Source organism: Anas acuta, chromosome 18 (genome assembly GCF_963932015.1).
Source record: "Anas acuta chromosome 18, bAnaAcu1.1, whole genome shotgun sequence".
Lineage (NCBI taxonomy): Eukaryota > Metazoa > Chordata > Aves > Anseriformes > Anatidae > Anas > Anas acuta.
The window spans coordinates 4,734,528-4,756,502 of NC_088996.1; the positions used below are offsets into that span (position 1 = coordinate 4,734,528).

The 21,975-nt window shown below is 51.3% G+C and overlaps 2 protein-coding genes across 3 annotated transcripts; both read right to left on the reverse strand.

The window, feature by feature from the left end:
* Positions 1–3,580: 3,580 nt before the first annotated feature.
* On the reverse strand, positions 3,581–10,984 carry WBP2 (WW domain binding protein 2). Its single transcript, XM_068655401.1, has 8 exons — positions 10,831–10,984; positions 10,059–10,167; positions 9,368–9,503; positions 7,669–7,761; positions 7,254–7,370; positions 6,912–7,034; positions 5,486–5,562; positions 3,581–5,201 (listed from the first exon to the last, which is right to left on the reverse strand). The coding sequence occupies exons 1-8, from the start codon at positions 10,887–10,889 to the stop codon at positions 5,148–5,150; spliced, it is 768 nt and encodes a 255-aa protein (XP_068511502.1). The 5' UTR covers positions 10,890–10,984; the 3' UTR covers positions 3,581–5,147.
* Positions 10,985–13,113: 2,129 nt separating this feature from the next.
* On the reverse strand, positions 13,114–21,832 carry TRIM47 (tripartite motif containing 47). 2 transcript variants are annotated; one of them, XM_068655396.1, is made up of 6 exons: positions 20,957–21,832; positions 19,399–19,494; positions 19,078–19,308; positions 18,354–18,549; positions 17,639–17,710; positions 13,114–16,712 (listed from the first exon to the last, which is right to left on the reverse strand). In XM_068655396.1, the coding sequence occupies exons 1-6, from the start codon at positions 21,776–21,778 to the stop codon at positions 16,087–16,089; spliced, it is 2,043 nt and encodes a 680-aa protein (XP_068511497.1). In that variant the 5' UTR covers positions 21,779–21,832; the 3' UTR covers positions 13,114–16,086. The 2 variants fall into 2 exon arrangements, with proteins under 2 accessions (XP_068511497.1, XP_068511496.1); XM_068655395.1 differs by having other exon boundaries at positions 17,639–17,713; positions 20,957–21,830.
* Between the last annotated feature and the right edge of the window lie 143 nt (positions 21,833–21,975).

A 21,975-nucleotide genomic window follows, 5' to 3' on the forward strand; every position in this document is an offset into this window, starting at 1 on the left:
GTGAGAATTTGGGGCTGACGCCGGGGTCCAGGCACGCCAGCACAGAGCAAATTGAGCACATTCGTGCCTGGCCTGGAGCATGCGTGCAGGATCAGCCTCACTGCTCAGAGCCCTCCAACACAAGCTAAAGCTCCTCTGACAAAGCTGCCCTGAGCCCCCACAGACAAAAAGTGGGAAAAAAGGCAGGGATTGACCCCCCTGCCTGCAGATCCCAAGCAGACGAGCCAAAACACCCAGCTTTATGGCAGCTGCTGCGTGCCACGGGGAGGGCGACCGCTTCCCAGGCAGGACCCAGCCCTTGCAGAGCAAAGCACAGAGCCAGGCAGGAGAGACGAGGCTCCAGCAAGGGTGAGGAAAAATGTCGATGGACAGGATTTGCTGAGCTCCCAGCCCAGCTCCAAGCAGTGCTGTCCGAACCCATACCTTTTGCTCCTGTACCCACCTGTGTCAGAAATCCGTCACCCAACAGCAGCCAGGAGGATGCAGCAGAGGTTTTCCCCTGCAGCAGCCCAGGCTCTCGCCGTTTTGTGGCTCCTTCCCGGCCCGCTGTGGCCTCTCCCCGGCGGCCCTTGAGCAAGGAGGGTGCTGAAATACCGGTTTCCAGTTGGGTCCCATGATGGCAGGCAGCTCTGTGAGCTGACTCACCCCGGGGAGCAGACGGGTGAGTAATAAAGGCAAGTGTGACTGCGGAGAAAAACCCTTGCCTAAAATGAAGGTCCCCGCCTCGCTTTGTCCTGGCATTTCGAGCCAACCCGCAAAACCCCACGTTTGTCACTCGGGCTCGCTCGTAAAGCTTGAAAGCACCTCTTTTATTGTGGCTTGTGTTAGCAGAACCCGACTTCTGTGCCCAGTTGGGTGTTATTTACAGCTGACACGAGCCATTGCCCAGCTGCTGCCCCGGGGGTGCCCGCAGGGGTACCACAGGAGCCCCCCTGAGGGCTTGGTGCGCTCCTGGCAGCGGCTGCTCCGGGACCAGCTTGGGCCCAAGTTCACCCCACGCCTCCTGCCACCTCCAGCTGTGCTCACGGAGGCGGACAGCGCTGCAAAATCATAAATCAGGACATCCTCGCACGGCTGAACTGCAGTTTGACCGTCTGCTGGTGGGAAATGGTGGGTGATCGCAGCAGTCCCCAAAGGAAAGGACATGTGGCAGGCCTGGGCAAAGCTGGCCTAGCTGCTGGCCATTTCCCCAGCTAGAAGGGAAATCATGAAAAATAACGATAACCAGCTGAGGAGGGCCTGCTCTCTCCTTTGGCTGGAGGCCTTCCTGAGCAAGCAGGTGCAAGGCCCATCCGTCCAGGGCAAAGCCCTTCACCAGCCCCCAGGGGTTTCAGCAGGGCTTTCAGGTCCTGCAGCAGGACGTCTGCAACCAGCACCTGCAGTTCCTGCAGTAACAGAGCTTTGCACAAGATCTCCAGGCACTTTAGAAATACCCAGTTTCACCACACCACAGCGAAGGAGGGAAATAGCCCCATGGTCGGGGAGGGGAAGCAGGCCCGAAGGGCACGTGAGGGACTTCTCAAACAAAGATCCAACGTCACATCCAGAAGCCAATTGTACACGTACCGCCTATGCCAAAAGATTTACTAACACTAACTGTTCCCTGTGCCCTGCCTGTCTGTTCAAGGGCATAGTACCAGCCAAACGTTAGGATTTAATGGCTTGGATTTAGCTTTCATAGGCCAGTGTTTCTGCCACATAACTGATGAATCACTCAAGCACAGATTAGATCTGGAGACATCCTCATGTACACTTCCTCCTGCCCTACTCCCATCCCCACTTCCAGAGCAGAAGACAACTTTCAGTACAACTTTTCTACTTTAGTACTTAAAATCTGGCCCTGGGACCAAGCGATCCTTGAACCCCCTCTAAGCCCTTTACAAAGCTGAGCACTGCTGACTCTTCCCATCAGGGAGCTACCAGCGAGTGCTGAATACCCAAGACAAATCTGGGTTTTCAGGTTTTTACGAGCAAGGCACAGATTCTCACCGGCATCTAGCTGGCTAAAACCTGCGCCCTCCTAAATCGTGCAGCGCCACTCAACCTAACACCAGCACGAGCCTTACTGCGTGACTAGCCTGGCCTTTTGGCCCCCACAGCTTCAGCATCACCAACACTTGCTTCAATCCTCACCATCTTGCTCCAAATATACCAAGAAAACCACGATCAATCTCGTTTTTGACTTGCTCCTTCTCTCCTCCCCACAGACTATGCTGATGTCTAGCATTCACTGACAAGCCACTGATTTAGCTCACTAACGTCACATTAAGGAGACAAGTACTTTATTTCTTCTAGCCTGACCCACCCACTCATTTATTTATTTTTTAAGGCAGCAAACATCGTGGTCTTCCTGCAGATCTTACCACTTGCCTGCCCTGATGGAAAAGACTCTGTTGGAGCCATGGCTCATGAGAGCCAAGTTCTCATCCAAACAAGTAGCTAAATGTTTCTTCTCTCAAGCAGACTTGGTTGTGGAAGGAAACTAAAAATAATTAAACAAATAAAACAACTTGTGTTTGTGCTGATTGCTTGCATGAGAGCTGTAGTGTAAGTCGTGCTGGGCTAGAGACCTGGAGGCTTTGTACGAACGGTTTTCTAGGAATATCTGTCTGGGAGTAGAGAATAAGTGGGACACAGATGTTTTGAAACAGAGTAGGAGCCCTGGAGTACAGAGTGGTTTGACAGAACCACAGCAGCAGCTTCCTGCAGTGTCTTACAGTAGGACTGATAATTATTCAAGAAATCTAGAATTGAAGTAATTTAATTCCCAAAACAGGATTTATTGCATTCTCCCTGGGCTATAACATCTGTCTTAATATCTGTCTTAGTGCTTTCCTTCTCCGCCCACCTCTTGCTACGGAAAACAATCCCAAGTAGATGGGCCAGCCTAAAACAGTTAAAACTCAGTAAAACAGTTATGTGGGAGGACAAATATGATGTAGAAGAGCAGAATTTGGAAGATGTCCACAACAGCTGGGCCAGAACTTTGAGGTGGCTCCTTTCAGCTCAGAAAAAGAACAAAGCCAAGCAAAGTTTGGCTCCTGGTTTTCCAGGAAGAGCTACTGGGTAGAACCACACCACCTTAGAGTTCAGACCTAGCTGAACACAGCTGTCCAGACATCTCAGAACACTATAAAAAAAAAAAGAAAAAAAAAAGATAAAATCAGGGATTGTTGTTGTCTGGTAATTAGAGACAGATTTTAGAGGCACTAATTTTTCGCTGTCTCCTAACTCTTTGCTCCTCAACAACTACTTTCAGCAATAGATTGCAAAGGATTACAAGGACAACTAGTCTGGAAAAAACAACAATCTTGGTAAAATGTTGAGCAGCTGCGTCACCAATTTACAACAGGATCCAGGAAATGGGCATTTGTAAAGATTTAACACCTGATTATCATTTCACAAAGTAAGCCCAATTCAAGAGAAATCAAGTGACTAATGCCACCAATGACAAGCCAATGCAAGAACAAAATCCCCCTGTGCCAAGCAATTTTGCTGTTTAAATTCCCTCTGCCCCCATCCAAAGCTACTAAGTCACTGCCAACTTTGCCCATCGAGACACACAAATGCACTACACTCATTTTTGAGCTGATTTCTCTTTACTTCACAGTCTCAGCAAAACAAATCTGCATTCAAAAGTCATTTCACATTAATATATTAATCAAACATCTTCAAAATAAATATACATTTTTTAAAATAACCATTTCTTTACATCACTGCAGTAGCAATTCTAGAAAAGTCAGTGCACAGAGAGTAGCAATTCCATTAATCACCTAGACTCAAATGAAAAGAAAACAAGAGGTGGACCGTTTTTCTCTCCAAGCAGGCTGCATGCAGTAAGTCTCCGCACTTCCCTAGCACATGATCTTTCTTCACACTTGCTGGGACGGATCTTCTCTCTCTCACAGACGCTGTCAGAAGTCAGTAAAATCTGATTTCTGCAAAGCTTTGTACAACGCAGTTTCACAACCTGGTTACTGCCCAGTCCTGCAGAGGTTCTGAGCACTACAGTCATTGCTAATGAGATCAAAGAATCAACGTCACGGAAGGAAAATGCTTGAACCCTCACTCCAGGGAGCTGACATTCCAGTTACTGAAAAGTGAATTCACAGCTGATCCAGGAACACTAACAGCATTAAACAACATTCAACTGCTCAGTTATACCCAACAACTTATTCCACCTTTTTGCATATTCTCTCAAGTGCTTCCAGGGCAGAAGCAACTATTTTCTCCCTATTACCTATAAATTCACCAGTTAAACCACAGGATTAAGATGCTTCACTGGCCAAAAGGTGTAACTTGTGTTACAGCAGAGGAAAAAAAAAAAGTGCATTAATGACTATAAAGACAATACCCAGGACTTAGTAAAGCCCACATATCTAACTAGAAAAAAGAGACAACAGAAAATTAGTGTTCCCATATGATCTGTAACTAGTTAGATGCTACTAATCAGCCACAGGCAGTATGTTTTCCTAAAAGAAAAAAAAAGGAAACTTGTCAGCATCACCATAGTGCACAGCAGGAAAACTTGGAGGGTTATCAGATTATTTGTTGCGATGGTTAGGAACAACTTATTTGAAAGTAAGTTTAATAGATATCTGCTAAATTTAATAGATATCTATTTCCTCTGAGATTCCAAAGGTTCATTTTGAAGCCCTTTCTTGGTAGGGGAGGGAAAAGTTGGATGTGACTCTCTGGGTTGAGAGGGATACCCAGAGACATCCCTGTGTCCAGAGATAGTCTTGGCTGCACACCAAGGTAAAGTCAAGACCCCTCAACAACCTTGTTCCTACGTTATGAGCTTATTAATTATGAGTCTGGAGCAGGTGCTTACTCTAAAGAGGTACAATTTAAGTGTGAAAGGAAACAGACAAAGGAAACTATCACAAAGACAACCTCCAGTTCTAGTGATGGCGTGCACAGGGAGAAGGGAATACTGTGGTAGGACGGCAAACCCTCAGAGCTCTACGAGGTACCAAGGCTGTTGAATTCTCTCCCCTTGCTCTGCACATATCTACCACTAAAGTCCAGGAAAGCCATGTGCCTTGAGGTAAGGCTCTACTCCTCAGTGTTATGGACCATGCCCCAAGATTCAGCCAAAATGGGAAGTAAGAAAGCGATGAGTCGTGGAGAAGTTCTGTGGTAGCTTATTGGTTTTTCTTATCCTCTGGTGGGAAGTATGGAGGAGGGGGTGGCTGGTCCTGAAGTAAAGACAGAAATAAAAGAACATCAATTCATAGCTAAGGGAAACAAAACAAAGCAATCGATTCAGACAAACTTTGTTTTGTCACTGATAAAAAGAACTGCTAACACAACATGGTACTTTGGAACCTTTGCTACTTGCACATGATTGTGACTCTCTCATGAGCAGAAAACCCTTCCAGAAACTTGATTTTAGCATAGACCAGTTTCCTTGATGGAAACGTGGACTAGTTTTGCAGACAGCAAACACTCAAGCTGATAAAAAAATGATAGAGGAACTTACCGTGGGCATATAGACGTTATGTGGGTTGACTGGGTTGTAGTAAGCACTGGCAGCAGCTTCAGCAGCTTTTGCTTCAGCTGTCACGGAAACAGAAGTTACAGATTTGGTGACATACAAAGAAATTTTATAATTAAAACTCCACAGTCTTGGCCATTAACTGTTACAAAGCACTATCTTAACAACCCTCAAGTTCCAAAATAGCTGCAACATAAACACAACAACCAAGCATTAACTCTTCCAAACAGCAAACATTCAGTTGCCACAGGACTGTCAAAAGAGAGGCGAAACAGACCAAGACTTAGTTTGGAAATGTCACCTGGAAGTTGCTTGTTAGCCCACATATAAACACTAACAGCTGTTTTGCCTGAATACAGACCATAACCCTTAAAAAGGCAGTCAACCAATCATCCTTCTCGGGATTGAAAATACAAAACAAAAATCAGCACAAGTTTATAGCAGCTCAGAGGATTTACTTAGTAGGAGGTAATTTATGAAGACAATCCAGATCCTTTATTTCTGCAGAATATAAAAGTCCTGTATGCCCATCTGGATCAGTGCCATCTTCCAAATAATAGTTCAATGATGATGGGTCATTTATTCAAACCAGAGACCAGTTAAGCTTACTCAGATAAGTGTCCTTATCTATGAGAAATCTATGGTTCTGTCCAGCCACAAAAGCTAATTTCTCATTTTTTCCCACATGCAGACTGTTCAAAATCATGTTCCAAATCATTCTGATAAATCCAAAATGAATAAAAACAAGACTGACTTTTCCCCAGCTCCTTTCCATTATCTGTTCCTCAGTCCCAAATTGTTTAAGGCAAAAGCAAGCACGTTAGAGGGAAATGGGAGAACAGGGAGCAGGTATCAGCAAAGGCGTATTTGCTAACTAGCACAGGCAAGAAACATCAACATCAATTGCAACGTCAATTTCTTTTTATTCACATAACAGAGCAAGAATACCACAACAGAATCACAAGTGTTGGGTGGGCTTTTTGTTTGTTTGTTTGTTTTTTCTTGTCACAAGGAGAATACAGCCAACTGCAAACTATCTGCTGATGGTAGTGGTGAGAACCAGGCTGGCCTCCACACTGAGCTGGATATACAAGGCTGAAGATTAGGGGAGCTCCCTAAGCCCCCTCTCTCATGAACAATTATAACTTAAGTGGAGCTTCTAAGTTGACTCTGAGTTCCCCGAGAGGTAAGACATGAAAGCTCAATGAGGGTAACAAAGCTACATGACTTTTCCGAGCAGTAACATTGATGCTCAACAGCCTCAGCCTTTTACACAATGACTCCTTATACATTTTTGCACAGCTGTTGTCAAGAAGCAATGCCAGAGAACATCTGCCCACTTCTCCCCAACACCAGTGCTACGGACATTATAAAGCAGCTGGGAGCTCATTCACCTGAAGACAACTCTTACCTGCAGGAGTGGAAGGCAGATCAGGACCGCTGGTGGGGGGTTCCATGGGCCCCGGGTACGGCGGGGGGGGAAGCTGCATGTAACCCATATCTGCACCCCCAACAGGAGGGGGAGGATAAAACTCTGTCAGGAAAGGAGATAACACAACAAAAGGCTTAACTCCTTTGGGTGGGTCACAGCACACAGCCAAAACCAGCCACAGGCAAATACACTGAGAAAGAAGTTGCACAAGGCATCAGATCCAATGTCAGAGATAATGTCAAATTAGTATTTCTTACCCTTTTTTACTTATTCAAACTTTTGCTAACTAGAATAATTCCCATTCTCAACCCTCAGACTTACCAGGAGGAGGTGGTGGGTATGGATAGCCCCCATTAGCTGCAGGTGGTGCAAAAGCATAGGATCCATTGGGCATATAGGAATAGCCATAAGCTCCATTGGGCACTTCACCTCTGGAGGCTAAAGAAGTAAAGATAAATTCACCCCAACAGAACATCAAACCTGCATAACGTGCAGACCAAGAACTACAACAAACTAAGAGTCCTCATCCGAAAAAAAAATAAAAACACTCCAATCCTATAAAAACACTGCTTGTTTAAAAAAAAATGCTTTTTTAAAGCAAGTAAGTTGAAGATACAGCCTGACACACGGACTAGAATCCAACCTGTTCCAAATTAAAACTGCCACTGTTGTAAGATTAAGGCAAGGCCTCCCAAAACCACAAAACTAAGTGGCAGAGACCACTAGGCTCCCGTACCTTGGGATGCCACTTGCAGCATACGCTGTCCAAACTCGATAGCACCCCCAGCTGAAAAAGTCATCTTGAACGTGGCAGATCCTTCCCAGCCACCTGCAGGGAGGAAAAGACAGAATTCACAATTGAGGAGAAGCCATTTTGGTGCTATTTAGCTTCTGTGCTTTATCTACAGATGTCCTGTACGTAATTCTTTAAAGAGCTTATCCCAAATATCCAAGAGGAAACTGCAGATAAAGCAACAGAATTACCCTATTATCAGAAAATTTCACAAGGGATGATATTTTCAGGTCAAGAGACACCTGAAAAAAAGCATCAATGGGGGAAGACGTTCAATAGCTTTCTGAAGTTGTGCCTGTTATCACGCTGGCTGCCAACAGACCAAGCTATCAGAAGTGCTGGATTTACTCTAGCTTTGTATAAGATTAGTGCAGAAGACAGGGATTTTGTTAATCCTGTTTGCTAGAAGGCTTTTGCAACTACACCTAACTGTCAGCTATAAATTAGTTTGGGAGTTCGAGTGCCCAGTGAAGCAAAGAGCTTAATGAAAAACATGGACCACGTAAATCCATTAAGTCCATAGGAAATATATCAAGTCAGGATAATTAAAAAAATAAGTCAGCAACATCTCATATTACAGGCTAAAAAAGAAAAACATGCACAGCCCACGGTCCCAACAATGCCTCAAAGCAGTAGCTGTGTCAGTGCTGAAACAGGGACGTGTAGATTAAAGAACCTTTTGAGCTAAACCAGACTCTTGTGGCTGTTAAAGCAACATCCTCATTAAAGGAGACAGCCTCTGGGGAAAACTCGCAGAGATTTTAGCTGAAGCAGTTTGCCTTTCACACAGTTTACAGTGTTTGTCCTTACTGCTCGGCCTTTCTCTCACGCTGGACGGTCCCGTTGTGCTCCCATACAGAAGCTGTAATGCTGATTTCAGGGTAACAGACTGAAGTCTCCTAAGCACTGCGCTGTGATTGCAGTGACACAGCTAATAAAATGAATCAGGCTGGGGATGAAAAAGAGTTTACTGATCTACACCTTGGTAAAAAGCAGAAGTACAAGAGAGTGATTAAAAAAAAAAAATTGAGAAAAAGTCTACCAGAATCTTCCAATTGAACATAATATGAAAGTTTGAAACTGCCACTTGAAGATTCCCTAATGTCAAGATAGTTCATTCTTTTCCAAGCATGTGGCATTTTACTTCCAAGATGCACTACGGCAGTAACACGCTTTTCCTTGAATTTCACAGGAAACAATGGAAAGCAGTGCTCTGGAGATCGGCACCTCAAAACCCACATCGATCCAGAAAGGATCAGGCCTGTTTGTCACAGGATCTGGACGCAGAACTAAGAAATAAGCCCAAGTGACCAAAGCTAAACAACATCCTCCGTTTTGCCATCGCAGCCTGCTCTCTGCTCTGATGTTTACTCAGTGAGATCACTTGGTTGACTGAACTCAGGATTTTGTACAGAGGGCAGGAATGAGATCAGTTCCAGAACAGATCTGTTCATTGTCACTGTGCAGACAGCAGACAAGGGGAATATTTTTAGCTGCTGGTTTCAAAGAGAAAGACGCATTTTAGCAGTACTGTAAGAACCCATGTGGTCAGTATCCAAGTTTAGGTTGCACTGCATACTTACTTCACTACAAACTATACATCCTGTATCTTAGTTTAACTGCGTATCAGTACCATACATACCTCCCGCCTCTGCTTTCACTGTACCCTTGATATAATTTGCTCCAAAGACGGGTTGCTTAATTTCACAATCTTTCAACAAATAAAAGGCCATCCCAAAAGACTGCATAGCATCCTTTCCCTTCGATACAAAGATAACCTAAAAAAAGAAAGTAACATTACAAAGGGTGTTTAAAACAAACAGGAAACGCAGCCCCAATTTATTATCTGAAGAGACTTCTCGATGGACTGAAGCTGCTTCCCACACTTAAAGATCCTTGTCATTTCTGCAAGCCCTAAGCTACACGGAACAGTCACAAGGGTAAACTGAAGCCTCAAGGCAATAAAGCCATCCAGAAAGATTACAGTTGCTAAGATAATATTCCTCCCAATTTCTAGAGAACTTGCTACTCCGCACAGCTATGATTTAGTAACTGAACTGTTGCATTCAGCGTTTCCAGACCACTGCTAATTTCCAATTCTGAAGCTGCCTAATGGACTAAACAGCTGCTTGTACAAGAAGTAATCAGATTTATTATCTTTTGACGAATAGACAGGATATGCAATGTATTCATAATGCTCCCCAGAGGGAGAGGATGAGCCATACTTCAAGGAGCAGTAGATTATCCTGACTTTCGTGCATGGAGAGCATTTAAATACAGAACCATGAAGAACATCTATCTCCTCACGCAAGATAAAGCCTTTCACTACTTACTCTGTAGGGAGTCAAGAAAACACTCCCTTTCTTGGTCCCTTTGAAGGCATCTGGCATGGGTTCGATATCACTGAAGGTGATTTCTACGTGGTCATAGGTCATCAAAACACTGCAAACGAGACAGGAGGAGAGATATTGTGTTACAGCTGAGGCAGAAGTGCAAAATACACACAGCTTGGGGACCTGCCACAGCTGGGTGTGACTTCAGGGCAGTGCTGAGCAGACACAGATCGGTCTGATGGCACTTTTTGTTGTTTGTTGTTGGCTGCAGCAACGTCAGCAGCGCTGGCTTTTATTTATTTATTTACTTATTTATTATGTTCTGGCGCCCCCCCCCCCACCACCACCTCAGAGCAGGGGCCGCTGAGGCAGGCGCTGCTCAGCCTGGGTTATGCAACGAGGCTGAGGAAGGTCTCAAAGCCACGGCTGGGACACCTCAGGCACAAAAGGGAGTTGGGGGGAGCCCCGTCCCCTTCCTGGCCTTCAGATACCGGGGGGGTGCCACCACTGGGGCTGCCCCCCCCATTTTATCCAGCCCCCCCCCCTCACGCAGCAGCCCGGCACCGAAAGGGTTAACCCCCCCCCCCCCCATACACAAAATGGCGGGGGGTGCGCGAGCCCCCCCTCGCGTCACGTGACCCCCTCTGGCCCCGCCCCTTTCGCCCCCTCCCCTCCCCGGCCCGTCCCCACCGGGCCCCCTGAGGGGAGGGGAGGGGGGGGAGGAAGGGGCCCATGGCCGCCCCCCGGGGCCGTGAGGGAGCCCCCCCCTCACCTCTCGCTGTTGTTGATGATGACGCCGCCGCCCTCCGAGTGGTTCCTGTTCAGCGCCATGGCCTCAGCCGCCGCCGCCGCCGCCGCTTCGCAGCCTCCGGCCCGCTCTGCGCATGCGCGGCGATGCCTGTGGGGGTGGGCCTCCGCCGCGCGCGGGGCATGCTGGGAGTTGTAGTCTCCCGCCCCCCGGCGCCATGTTTAACCCACCCCACACCCCTCCAATAAATAAATATTAAAGAATAAAAAATCTGATTTGGGAGTCATGGCTCCCGGCCCGGTTACTGAGCGCTGTGAGGGGTGCTCCCTCCCCCCTTCTGCCCAGAATCGCATCCCGCAGCTTCACTTCACCACCTCCATCCTCCCCCACAAATCCCCCCGGGGCCCACCCGCCACAGCCTCACCCTCCCTGAGGAGCCGGGCAGCCCTCCGCAATTAGCAGCCGGCGTTAATTTACTGAGCCACAGCCAGCTGCCGAGATTGTATTCAATTTTCTGTTTTCTAGACATAACAGGAGGGACAATCCAAAGAGCTGGTCTCCTTTTCAGGAGACCTCCTAAACATGTTTACAAACCCATTCATCATCTGATTACACGGCCCTCTGACCATATATAATAAAATTATTTAAGTTATTTGGAGCCTGCCTCGTTTGGCAGCAGTTTTCCCAGCTTCCTATTTTAGTCCATGCCACGCCGCTCACAAGGAAAGCAAGGGGAGTTTGCCCAGCACCCTGACAGCTTTCAAATCCGCTTGTATTTTCTTGTGGTTTGCGTGTCTTTTTTTTGGAAGATGTTTCCGGGCCAGCCCACTAGTGGCTGAAATGCTTTTCCTAGCAGGCTATCCACTTTTGCACGCAAGTTCTTTTTTTTTTTTTGTACAAAAACCATGCAACCTCAAGCGATTTTAATGCTTTTCGGAAGCCTCTCCCAGGGAAAAGCCCATAAGTAAAAGAAACGGAGACAAAATTGGACTTTCACTGGGTGGTCAGGGCAGAATTCAGGTATTCAGAATAAAAATTGCACAAATCTAGTGGTACTATTCCTAAAGTGAGGCTTAGTCCCTTTAATAGCAAATATGCTTGCTTGGTTTCCATCATTCTTTTAATTCACGCTTGATTTCATACACCTGCAAACAGACTTTTGTCCAATATGGATCCAAACCATGATTTGGGTTCCTAAAATTACCCCTTTATATTTGCACGGGTTATTCTGGAAGGATTGAACAGTCACCCTACAAGACAGCACCCTGTCTGCCTGAAAGAAATCTGGGTACAGGAAAATATCCGTGGTGTTAGCATAGCTTTAGGCTGGGTATACTCTGCTGCTCCAGCTGAGCAAGCAGGAGTTAGCTCTTAAAAAATAATAACAATAATAAAAAAAATGATTGCATAATTTCATTAAAGGGGCTCCTCACATTATAATGCACAAATATATTTTAAGAACATACACTATCCAAAATTTTATCTTTTTACATGGATTTGAGCTTTTCCCTGCAGTGCTTACAGCCCAGCCCCCTCCAGCTCTTTCTGAGTGCCTGGGAATCAGCTGGGTTAGGGGAAAAATGAGAAACACCACACAATGGAAGTCAGATTAGAATAAATGCAGTGACACAATCTGCACAGTTCCTGGCAAGAAAAGCACAAGTTTGTGCTTTTCATATCCGCTTTTTCAATAAGTTGTAAGTTTCCCTTTTAAGAAATGGTTATAACAAACAGCCTCGATTCCTCTCCTATTAAAGTCAGTAGCAGACATTCACGCAGCTTCCACCACAGCTCCCAGCTGAAGCACTGCCACCTCTCATGAACTAATACTTGCCCAGTGATGTTCTTCTCATAGCTCCAGCTGACATTTGCTATTAAGAAACTCAGCCTTCATTTAAAAAAAAAAGTGCTGGCATGCATGGGAAACTCTAAACCTCCTTGTTACATGGAAAACCTTGGAAATTTATACCCAGATGAAAACACTAAGGAAAAAACGCCTAACCTGTTCCTTTCAACATTGTTATTTCGAAGTCGAGGACAGGGTTATAAAAGAGGCAAGGAGGGAATTGAGACATCCATTGTTTTGAACTGCCCAGAACTGACAATATTGCTGTTGGATTCCAGGATTCTTCCGCTCCTTTTGTACTCCAGCAATAAAAATGTGTATTTGGCACAAACCCCTCAGACACTCTTGGAAAATAAAATCTCTGCGATTTGATGCCAGATGTACAGGACACGGAAAATATAAACAGGGGATAATAGGACAACTTCAGTGGTTTGGTATTTAAAGGAGAGACAACCCAGAGCTATGTTTGTGTAACATTTAATGGCAAATCATAGTCTCCACCAACATTATATTATTCTGTTACAGTTTCTTCACACACTGTAAAAGACTCTACAGTTACTGTATATTTAAAAATCCTAATTAAAAAGAGGAACACTCTGTGACAGCAAAAATAACTCAAGGGAGCATGGAAAGGCTGTTTAAATTGCAAAGTGCTATCTATCTAAACTCACCACATGCTGTGTTTATCCTTTCATTTACAGCAAAAAAAAAATCAGAAATCCAAGGCTGGTATAGTGCACATTTCCTAATCATTCCAGTTTACACCCCAAATTATTGGCAACACAAAGCAAACTCTGGTCCAACACCCTGGAGGGATAGCCCCCATCTTAAATCGGTCAGAATTTGCTTTATGCCCTGAGCCAGCAGGATTTATAGCACTTCCAACCAGGATAAAAAAACAGCAGCAGGAAGGAGAGGGTTTGATAACACTTTCCAAACACACTGCATCTACAGGAGCTCTCCAAACCCTCTGGAAAGCTGCATGTCAGCACCCCAGCGATGGAGGCAGACAAGAATTAAGCGACTCGCCCCCGCCGCAGACAGCAGTGGCACCAGCAGAAGCAGAGCCCAGGCTCCTGACGCGTCCTCCTGTGGCTGCAGGGATGGAAAGGGAAAAGTGTTGGATCCCTGCAAGCCATCTCAAACCCTCAAGAAGCAGAGGCTCACGTCTTTGCGTTGGGCAACGCGGGGAAGGGAGGGATCGGGGCTCAAGCGCGCCGTTCCCCCAGGGAGCCATCAATCCGCCCACGGCCAAACGAAATGGGGCAAAGGCCCAGATCCACTGTATTTACTCTGGCAAAACTCCTCGCTGCAAACGGTGGGAGTTTTGCCTGAATAAATGACATTTGGGGCCCAGCCTGAGCCAAGACATCAGCCCATATGCGAGATCTCTTCCCGCAGGCGTGCAGCACCGATCAAGGTTACCTTCCTCTTCCTCCCAGCACATCACCAAGCACAGGCTGCCGCACGTCTCCAGCCTTCTTATCTGGCAAGGCATTTCTGACACTAAATGCTCGCCGCTGCTAACAAAACAGCACCGATGCCTGTGCTGTGTCACCGCTGACACCTCGCGCAAAGGCTGTTTTGCAGGAGGGAAACTGGCACAAGCACAACAAAGCGTTTTCGAGGTAGGAGCTCAGGACATGGGGAGTGAATTCCTATGGGGGCCGCATTCCCGCTGGCCGTGACGATTTCATCCTGAGAAGGGGAAATCGGGGAAATTCCCTTCATTCACGGGAAGACCTACACCCCACTTCCCACCGCCTGCAGCATTTCAGGAGGAGCGGAGAAGGAGCAGTTTCGGGCACATCCCAGTGGTTCCCTCTGCGCACCAGTGCTCCAGCCCTGCCCTGGGGATGGGGAGGCTGCATTCAGAGCCCTCAGCCCAGAAATCTGAGAGCTGACAGCAGTGGCTGTTTGCTGGGACCTCTGCCCATGCCAGCAGCATGAGTAAAGGAGCTCTTCAAGCCTCACTGGTTAGGTAAACGTGGCTAGAACTTTTAAACCTCTCGGCTTTGTGCCTGCCTTTTTTTTCCCCCCCGTGTTCACTTTTTTTTCCTGTCTCCCTTTGACTATACCACTATCATTTCCAGCTTATCCTTTGGGGAACACATATATATATATTTATTGTATATTTAGCTAAGTGGGACATTTTCCATCCCTGTTGACTGTTGGTGTGTCATCACTGACTCATTCACGCCAGCAAAGAATCTGGCCCAGTATATTTTCTCTGTAGGTATGTATTACACAGCATTACGATTCTGTAAAGCAAGCTTCAGGAGGTAGGTAGCCAACTAATCCCAGAAAAAATAAACTTGGAGGAAGGCAGGGCGGGCTGAGACAGGAGCCGCACTGTGCCGCCTCTGTAACGTCTTCAGGGCAGAGCTGGAAAAGCTCTTTTAGGACACACGAATGGGCATTTTGCCTCTCAGCCTGAAGTTTCCACCTTTCCCAGAAGGGACACTGTCTTGAGAGTAGTTTTTGTTAATTGTTACTTATTCCCAGAGTTTAAAGCGCCACTTAATAACTAACTTTACCTTTTATTGATGCACTCCCTCACAGCTCTCCCTAAGACACACCGTTTGCCCCTGGGAATACTCACAGCACCTCTTTGTGACTCGAAAAGCTCTCTAAGCTACGGGGTACATTTACAGCTCAAGTGTGCCCAGGGTACTTGAAGAATCGGGAGTTCAACAGTGTTAAACTCCCCTAAAACAGCAGGGTCCTCAAAAAAGGGAGGGGAAATTTGACTGTAAGGCTTCTGAAAGCAGTTCCCCAAGAATGCATTTACTGAAAGCACATCCTCAAAACTGATCTGGGCTGCTCCCTTTGTTTCTCAAGGCAGGACCTGTGCTGGCATTCCTCTCCTTTCCCAGCCGGGATGTTTGGCCACGGTGGGGAACAGCCCGGGCGCTCCAGCACACGCGGGACCGCGGCTTTTCCACAGCATCCCAAAGCCGGGGGAAGGCAGAGATCTGCGCTTCCCATTTGTGGCACTGATGGGTGTCAAGCCCCGCGGGGAGAGGCTTTGGGCTTCATCCCGTCCACGCCGGGCTTGCTGCTGCAAAGGCACTTCAGGAAGCAGCATGCGGGCGGTGCTGAGCCCACGCTAGGAAAAGCGGCGGTGACACACAAGGCACAAAGCAGGGACCCACACAAATCGCCGGGTGGCGTGAGCAAGTGGGGAGGAGAGGGAGTGGGCAGCCCGGCACCCCGACACGGCCTGGTGGTGGGACTCAGGCCGACGGTTCCACTTGGAGATCTTTAAGGTGTTTCCCGACCGAGGTGGCTCGATTCGGCGATGTAGTGGCACTTCTGAGCAAGGTGCTGCGGCGAGAGAGGACCACCACAACCCCAGACACACACAGAGGGAAGCGATGGCGGTGGCCTGCTGCAGGAGAGGCCCTCCTGGGCCTTCCCGTCCCTCGGGGAAGTTACCGGCGCTTGAGCACCGAAACGCAATCCTTCTTCAGCGGCCCGATCTGCAGGTGGGCATCGACGCTCTCCAGGAAGAAGGCCGGCTTCAGCTTTAACGAGAACAGAGAGGAGAAGTGGTAGTTGATCTTGCTCTGGAAGGGGTTTACCTGAGTCTTCCCCACAGGGGAGACCTTGAGCTGCTGCAGGCACGTCATCTTGGAGTCCTTGACTCCGTAGAAGGTCAGAGTCTTCTCCGAATACTCCAGGAAGACCCCGATCGTGTGGAAAAACGGCTGCTGGATGACAGACTCACAGCCACCAAACCAGGCCACGTAGTTCTGTCCGTTCCACTGCAGGCAGCAGGACCTCTCGTTGCGCCCCAGGCGGCAGCGGTTGAAAGCTTCGCGGGGGTTGAAGTCCTCGGTGACGACACCGATGCTCACCCAGCCGTCGATGATCTCCACCTCCCAGTAGTAGTTGCCCCGGTTCATGAGGTTCATGCCCAGCACTTGCTCGCAGTTGATGAAGCGGACCGGGCTCTCTGGGTAAAGGATGGGGCTAAGCACCCTCTTGGCTCCTTTGGTGCCAAAGAGCTGGATGAATTTGTCAGCCGTGTCGCTGTCCAGGTCAATGATGAAGGCAACTGTGCAGGGCAGGAAGAAGACACGAGGATGACGAGGGAGGAAATCCCCCCAGCCCTCCCTGCTCTGATCCCCTGCTCCTTTCTGACCCCAAGCAGCTCATTTTCTGCAGCATCCTTAAGCCATCACCCTGTCCTCTTGCTTTTAAATCCCATGGCTGATTTCAGCTGATGAGGATAAGAGGCTCAAAACCATGGCATTCCCATACCCAGGGTGAATACAGCTTACTGGGCAGAGGAGAGAGCAGACAGGCTGCAAAATGAGCCCAACCATGTTATCAGACATCCAAGAATCCACCTGACAGACTGGTGATAGGAACATCCCACATGAAAGCAGGCTTTGGGCAACCACGGAGAGCACAGGGGAGCTTTGCCTCCCTTCCTCACCTGCCCCTAGCGAGGCTTTCCAATCTCCTGCCCTCTTCCAGACCTTCCTCTTCCTTGCCCCGCCGTGACCCCCTCACCCAGCGCCCCAGCAGAGCAGCCCTGGGGCTTCCTCAATTCACACGCCTCTCCCACATGCTCCTTCCACCAAACCTTCCCTGCCTCACCACAACTCCCTGCACAACCCCAAATCGCCCCTCCGTGCCCACCGCCGCCCTGCGGCCAACGAGGCAGAGGCACAAAACCCCGATCTGATTTAACCGAGGATCCAATTCACCCAGGGCTGGAAGGCAGCCGAAATTACACGCCTACAGCCCCCCTGGCAGCTGCTCTGGCAGAACCGCCAGGGAAAAAAAAATCACCTAAACGGATTAGGGCAGTCATCAGGAAAGCGAGGAGACTTCCCTGTTAGCTGAGCAATATTTCCTCTGGTGCACAGCAGCAGGGCCAGCGCCTGCCGGGCGAGCGGGATGGAGCCAGCGGGGAGAGGAGCGAGGGGAGAGGGGCCATGGCAACAAGTGTCAAAGCAAAAGGCCACCGCTTACATTTCAGGAAGTAATCCCGGCTCTCCAGGCAGGCGGGATTGTTCGGCTTGTCTGGAAACCGTGACTCGGTCACTGCTGCGAAGAAATAAAAGGGATGGGAGGGTTTGCCACCAGGAAAAGTGCTGCTGCCACCGCCAAGGGTGTTACTGAAGCGTCACCCCGAGCTGTGGCCGTGTCTGCAACTCTCCCTGCAGGATCAGACCCAGGAAAGGACAGAGGCCACTTTTGCCACCCCAGGGGGACAGGCAGGGGGGCAAAAACCGGCTGCAATTCCCACAGGAAAACGAGGGACAGGAGGGAGCTCAGCCCAGATGGGAACGCAGCCAGGGAGAGTCCCAAACCTCCAGCCACTGTGGTTTCCCACCCCTGGCAGCCCTGGGAGACCACAGCCTGCCCGATGAGGGGATCTCCTGTCCCAGAAGAAACGGTCCCCTTTCACGGGAGGCCTCTTTGGCCCTTCGCCCCCTCCCGCAGGGCCCTGCCTAACTCCCAGGCTGTTTGTTGCCTCTCAAGCCTCTGGTCTCCGTGGAAAAATTCATCAAACCTCAAGGAGGAGGCGTTAGCACAGGCAGCGATTGTGCAACCGGGCCTGAGAGAGGGGCCAGCGCTTCCAGGAGCCCCCGAGCGCGCAGGCATCTCCCGGCCACGGGGGGAAGGCACACGTTTGGGTGCCCTGCACAGCACCCGTGGGCAGAGGGGCCGGGTGGGCACAAACCTTCCTCCATCTCCTGGAAATTCAGCCCGTCGACACCTTTCCCCTGCAAGCGGTCCCACTGCTTTTTGCAGACCGCCGCCAGCATGTCCTTGACGGCGCACACAGCCTGGGTGCACTTGGTGAAGTTGAGCTCGTTCTGGAAGCTCGGAGCCGGGGAGAGGTTGTCTTCCATGGCTATTTTTAAGGCTTGAAACTCCTGAGCCAAAAAGACAGAATTTCAGGAGGTTTCAAACGCGCCGAAGTTGCCTCTTGTTCCGCAACCCCACCCTGCCCCAGAGGATTTGGGAACTGGCAGCTCGCAGGACTTGGCCCAAAATCAGGCTTGCAGAAGGGAGGAGAGCCTGGCCACGTGTTCCTGGAGCCTTCTCTTCGCTCCCTTTCAAAGCCGGGCTCCAACCGTGCCCGTCCCCTCCCCAAAAGGTCTCTCCTGGCCAGGGTGGGTGCAGGATGGGGCAGTGGGGCACCCCAACCTCTGCCACCCCACACCTGGGTACTGAGCCTGGCCAACGCAGCAGCTTCTCCTGAGGCCTGGAGAAGGAGGGAGGTGGTGGAGGAAAAAGCTTTGGCAGCGCGCTCCTGCAGCGGCAGGATGCTGCAAACAGGGAGGAGACCCTGCAGCCTCCCACCTTGGGGCTGCCAGCACCCAGCTCCGCAGGAAACGAAACCAAAACCAACAGACAGCGTCTCCAGCTCCTTCCCCTCACCACCATCCCCACCCAGGCACCTGGAGGAAGTAGATGGTGTCCTTGCTGGGGACGTTCTGCAGGTTTTGCTTGCACTGGGCCAGCTTGGCTCGCCTCTCCTCCTTCCAGCGGAGGTCGAGCTCGGCCTCCCCCAGCATGGAGCGCTCCCCGTCCTCGATGAAGCCGGCCACCTCCTTCTGGAAGGTGGCCAGGACCTCGGAGGCTTCTGCAAAGAGCTTCTCCACCCGCTCCTTCTCCTTCGTGGCGACACCCTGAGCACGGGGAGAGAGCGGTCGGTGTCACGGGGAGCGGGAGGGGAGCCCCCCGGTCCCCTGCTAACAGAGCGGGGCCATCGTGGTCACCTTAATGAGCTCCACCATCTTCTTGGTCTGCGTGATGGTGACGGCCAGCTCCTCCAGCTCGTTCTCCACATTGCTGAGGAATTTGGCTTGCTGGGCCTGCGGGCACAAAGGGTGAGCACTGAGCTCTGTGCCCAGCAATAAACCCTGCCAATCCGCAGCCCACACGACTTTGCTTTTGGGCATCAGGTGAAGGGTGCAAGGAGATCACAGGTTATTTTCCCCATTTCCTCCCTCTGGAACCTTCTAAACCCATCCGACCTGCAAGTCTCTCTTCTCACTTGATTACTTCTAGCAAAACTGGCAACCGGGCTGCAAAGTGCAGTGCCCACCTCCGTGCTCCCTGCTGCCCTCTCAGCTTGAAACAACAAACCAGGGATTCGAAAGCAAAATTGCGCTCGTTCCCAGGCAGTGATTGCAGCGAGCACCAATAAGCTGCACGGCCAAGGCTGGAAAAAGCCACTTGGGACGGGTGCAGAAACCAAGAGGCAGCCACGGAGCACCGTGGCCCCTGGAAATTTCTTATAAAGGGAAAGCAAAACAGCTCGGGAGCACAGGGTGCTGTTTTGCTGCAAAGGAAGCACCGTCCGAACACGGCGTTTCCTGGCGGGCTATTGTTAGCACCAGCCCGTTACCCATCACGGGGACAGGTCCCTCGGGTGCCAGCAGAGCATCGCACCCTTTGCTGGGTCTGTTCTCCCCCAGAGCTTGGTCCCTGCAGCGTTCACGCCTGGAGAGCTGGGGCAGACGCCCTCCCTGTCCCCCATTCCCACCCCGCAGACAGCGGTGGCGGAGGCGACGCTGAGCAGCGCCCGTCTTGGTCCAGTAGCTCCAAGGAGCTGGGATCACGCGTGCTTTCTATTTTAAGGCCCCTATGACTAATCAGAAGGGTTTCCCCGCAGCCCCAAGAGCCCACGAAGGAGCAGGAGCTGGCTCGGGGCTGCCACTGAGTGCCTGCGTCCCAAGTTCACACCTGGGATGAGCGAGGTCCCCGAGGTCCCCGATGCCACCACGCCGCCAGCCCCATCGCCCTGTGCCCAGGCCTCATACTGGGAGCCCTGGGGGTGTTTGTGGGTGCGAATCTGGGAGGTGACTCAGCCACATCTGGGAATGGGAGTGACGGAAAAAAACCCTGCTGCCAAAAAGCGCAGCACAAAGGGCTCATGGAGCGGGAGCTGAGGCTGGGCAGGGAGCCAGCGCGCGGGGAAAAACCTCCTTGATGGAGCTGTGGGAACGAGACGGAGAGGGCGGGCACCCCATCGGGGCGGCGGGGCTGGGGAGATCCCACGTGCCCATGTCCCCCATCCCCAAACCCAAAGGGACAATGGGATCGGTCAGCCCACCCCCCATCCCACGGGGCACCCCGCCAGCACGTACCCCACACCGGGACGGGGTGGGAACAAGGTTTGAGGCCCACCCCATGCATGGCACCCCGCTGCGATTCCACCCCCGCCGCACCCACAGCACCACCGCCCACCCCTCGCCGTGCACCCAGCGCCCACCCTCGCCCCGTTACATCCCCCCATAGCCCCCCACATCCCCCCCACGCCCCCCCACGCACCTCCTTCAGCTCCCGCTCCCGCTCGAGGGGCACCACGTCGTGGGCTCGGTGCTCGTGGGCGCGGCAGCGGGGGCACACGCAGGTTTGCTCGGCTCGGCAGAAGCCGTCGAAGGGCTGCAGGTGGCGGGGGCACAGCCCTTCCTCCAGCCTCCGGAGGGGAGCGACCAGGCGGTGGGCTCGGAAAGCCGGGGACCGCCGGTGGGGCTCCAGGTGCGCCCCGCAGAAGGACGCCAGGCACACCAGGCACGAACGAGCCGCCGCCGCCCGAGCCCCCTCGGGGCACACATCGCACAAAACCCCCTCCTCCCCTTCCTCCTCATCCTCCTCTTCCTCTTTCTTCTCCTCTTTCTCCCTTCCCCTCTCCGGCTGCTGCTCCTCCTCGGCTCCCGGCGCCATCGGCGGGTTGGGGGCGGTGAGAGGCGGGGAGCCGGCACCGGGTGGGCTCGGCTTTGGGCTCGCCTCGACGGGGGGGGACGCGGGTCCTGCAGCCCCCAGCAGCGGGAGGACCTCGCACAGGGCTCGGTTTTTGCGGAGCCGCAGAGCCGCCGGGAAGGGCTCCTGGCACAGCGGGCAGCGAGCAGCCGCCGCCCCGCCCGCCGCCGCCCCGCCGTCGGGGGGGCCCGTCCTCCCCCGGAGCTTCCCCAAGCAACCCTGGCAGAAATTGTGCCCGCACGGCACCGTCACCGGATCCTTCAGGATATCCAAGCAGATGGGGCAACCGAAAGGACCGTCGGGCAAACCCGGCACGGCCAGCGCTAGCCTCAACGCCGCCGAGGTGGCGGCGGAGGGGACCGCCCGGCTGCTCCCGCCGGTGGCCTCCATCCCTGCTCGCCCCCGCGGCCCCAACGCCGGCTGTGGGGCGGGAGGGAGGGAGGGAACCGAGCTCCGCCCGCCCGCTCCGCCTCCTGCCCCGCCGTCGGGGAGCCCCGGCCCCCGCCGCTTTCGGCTCCTCCGGGCGCTGCTGCGCACCCCGGGGCAGGGAGGGGGGCACCGGGAGCCCCCCTCGGGCAGCGGCCGTG

What these genes read in the sequence shown, in the direction of transcription:
- WBP2 (XM_068655401.1), bottom strand. Translation starts at nt 10,889, where the DNA reads ATGGCGCTGAACAGGAACCACTCGGAGGGCGGCGGCGTCATCATCAAC. An exon ending in TTTTCTTGACTCCCTACAGA is followed by an intron (nt 9,504 to 10,058) that starts GTAAGTAGTGAA and finishes TTCTTTTTTTAG; the next exon opens with GTTATCTTTGTATCGAAGGG. An exon ending in ATACCCACCACCTCCTCCTG is followed by an intron (nt 7,035 to 7,253) that starts GTAAGTCTGAGG and finishes CTTTCCTGACAG; the next exon opens with AGTTTTATCCTCCCCCTCCT.
- TRIM47 (XM_068655395.1), bottom strand. Translation starts at nt 21,778, where the DNA reads ATGGAGGCCACCGGCGGGAGCAGCCGGGCGGTCCCCTCCGCCGCCACC. An exon ending in GGGAGCGGGAGCTGAAGGAG is followed by an intron (nt 19,495 to 20,956) that starts GTGCGTGGGGGG and finishes TTGTGCCCGCAG; the next exon opens with GCCCAGCAAGCCAAATTCCT. An exon ending in CCGGGATTACTTCCTGAAAT is followed by an intron (nt 16,713 to 17,638) that starts GTAAGCGGTGGC and finishes TGCCCTGCACAG; the next exon opens with TTGCCTTCATCATTGACCTG.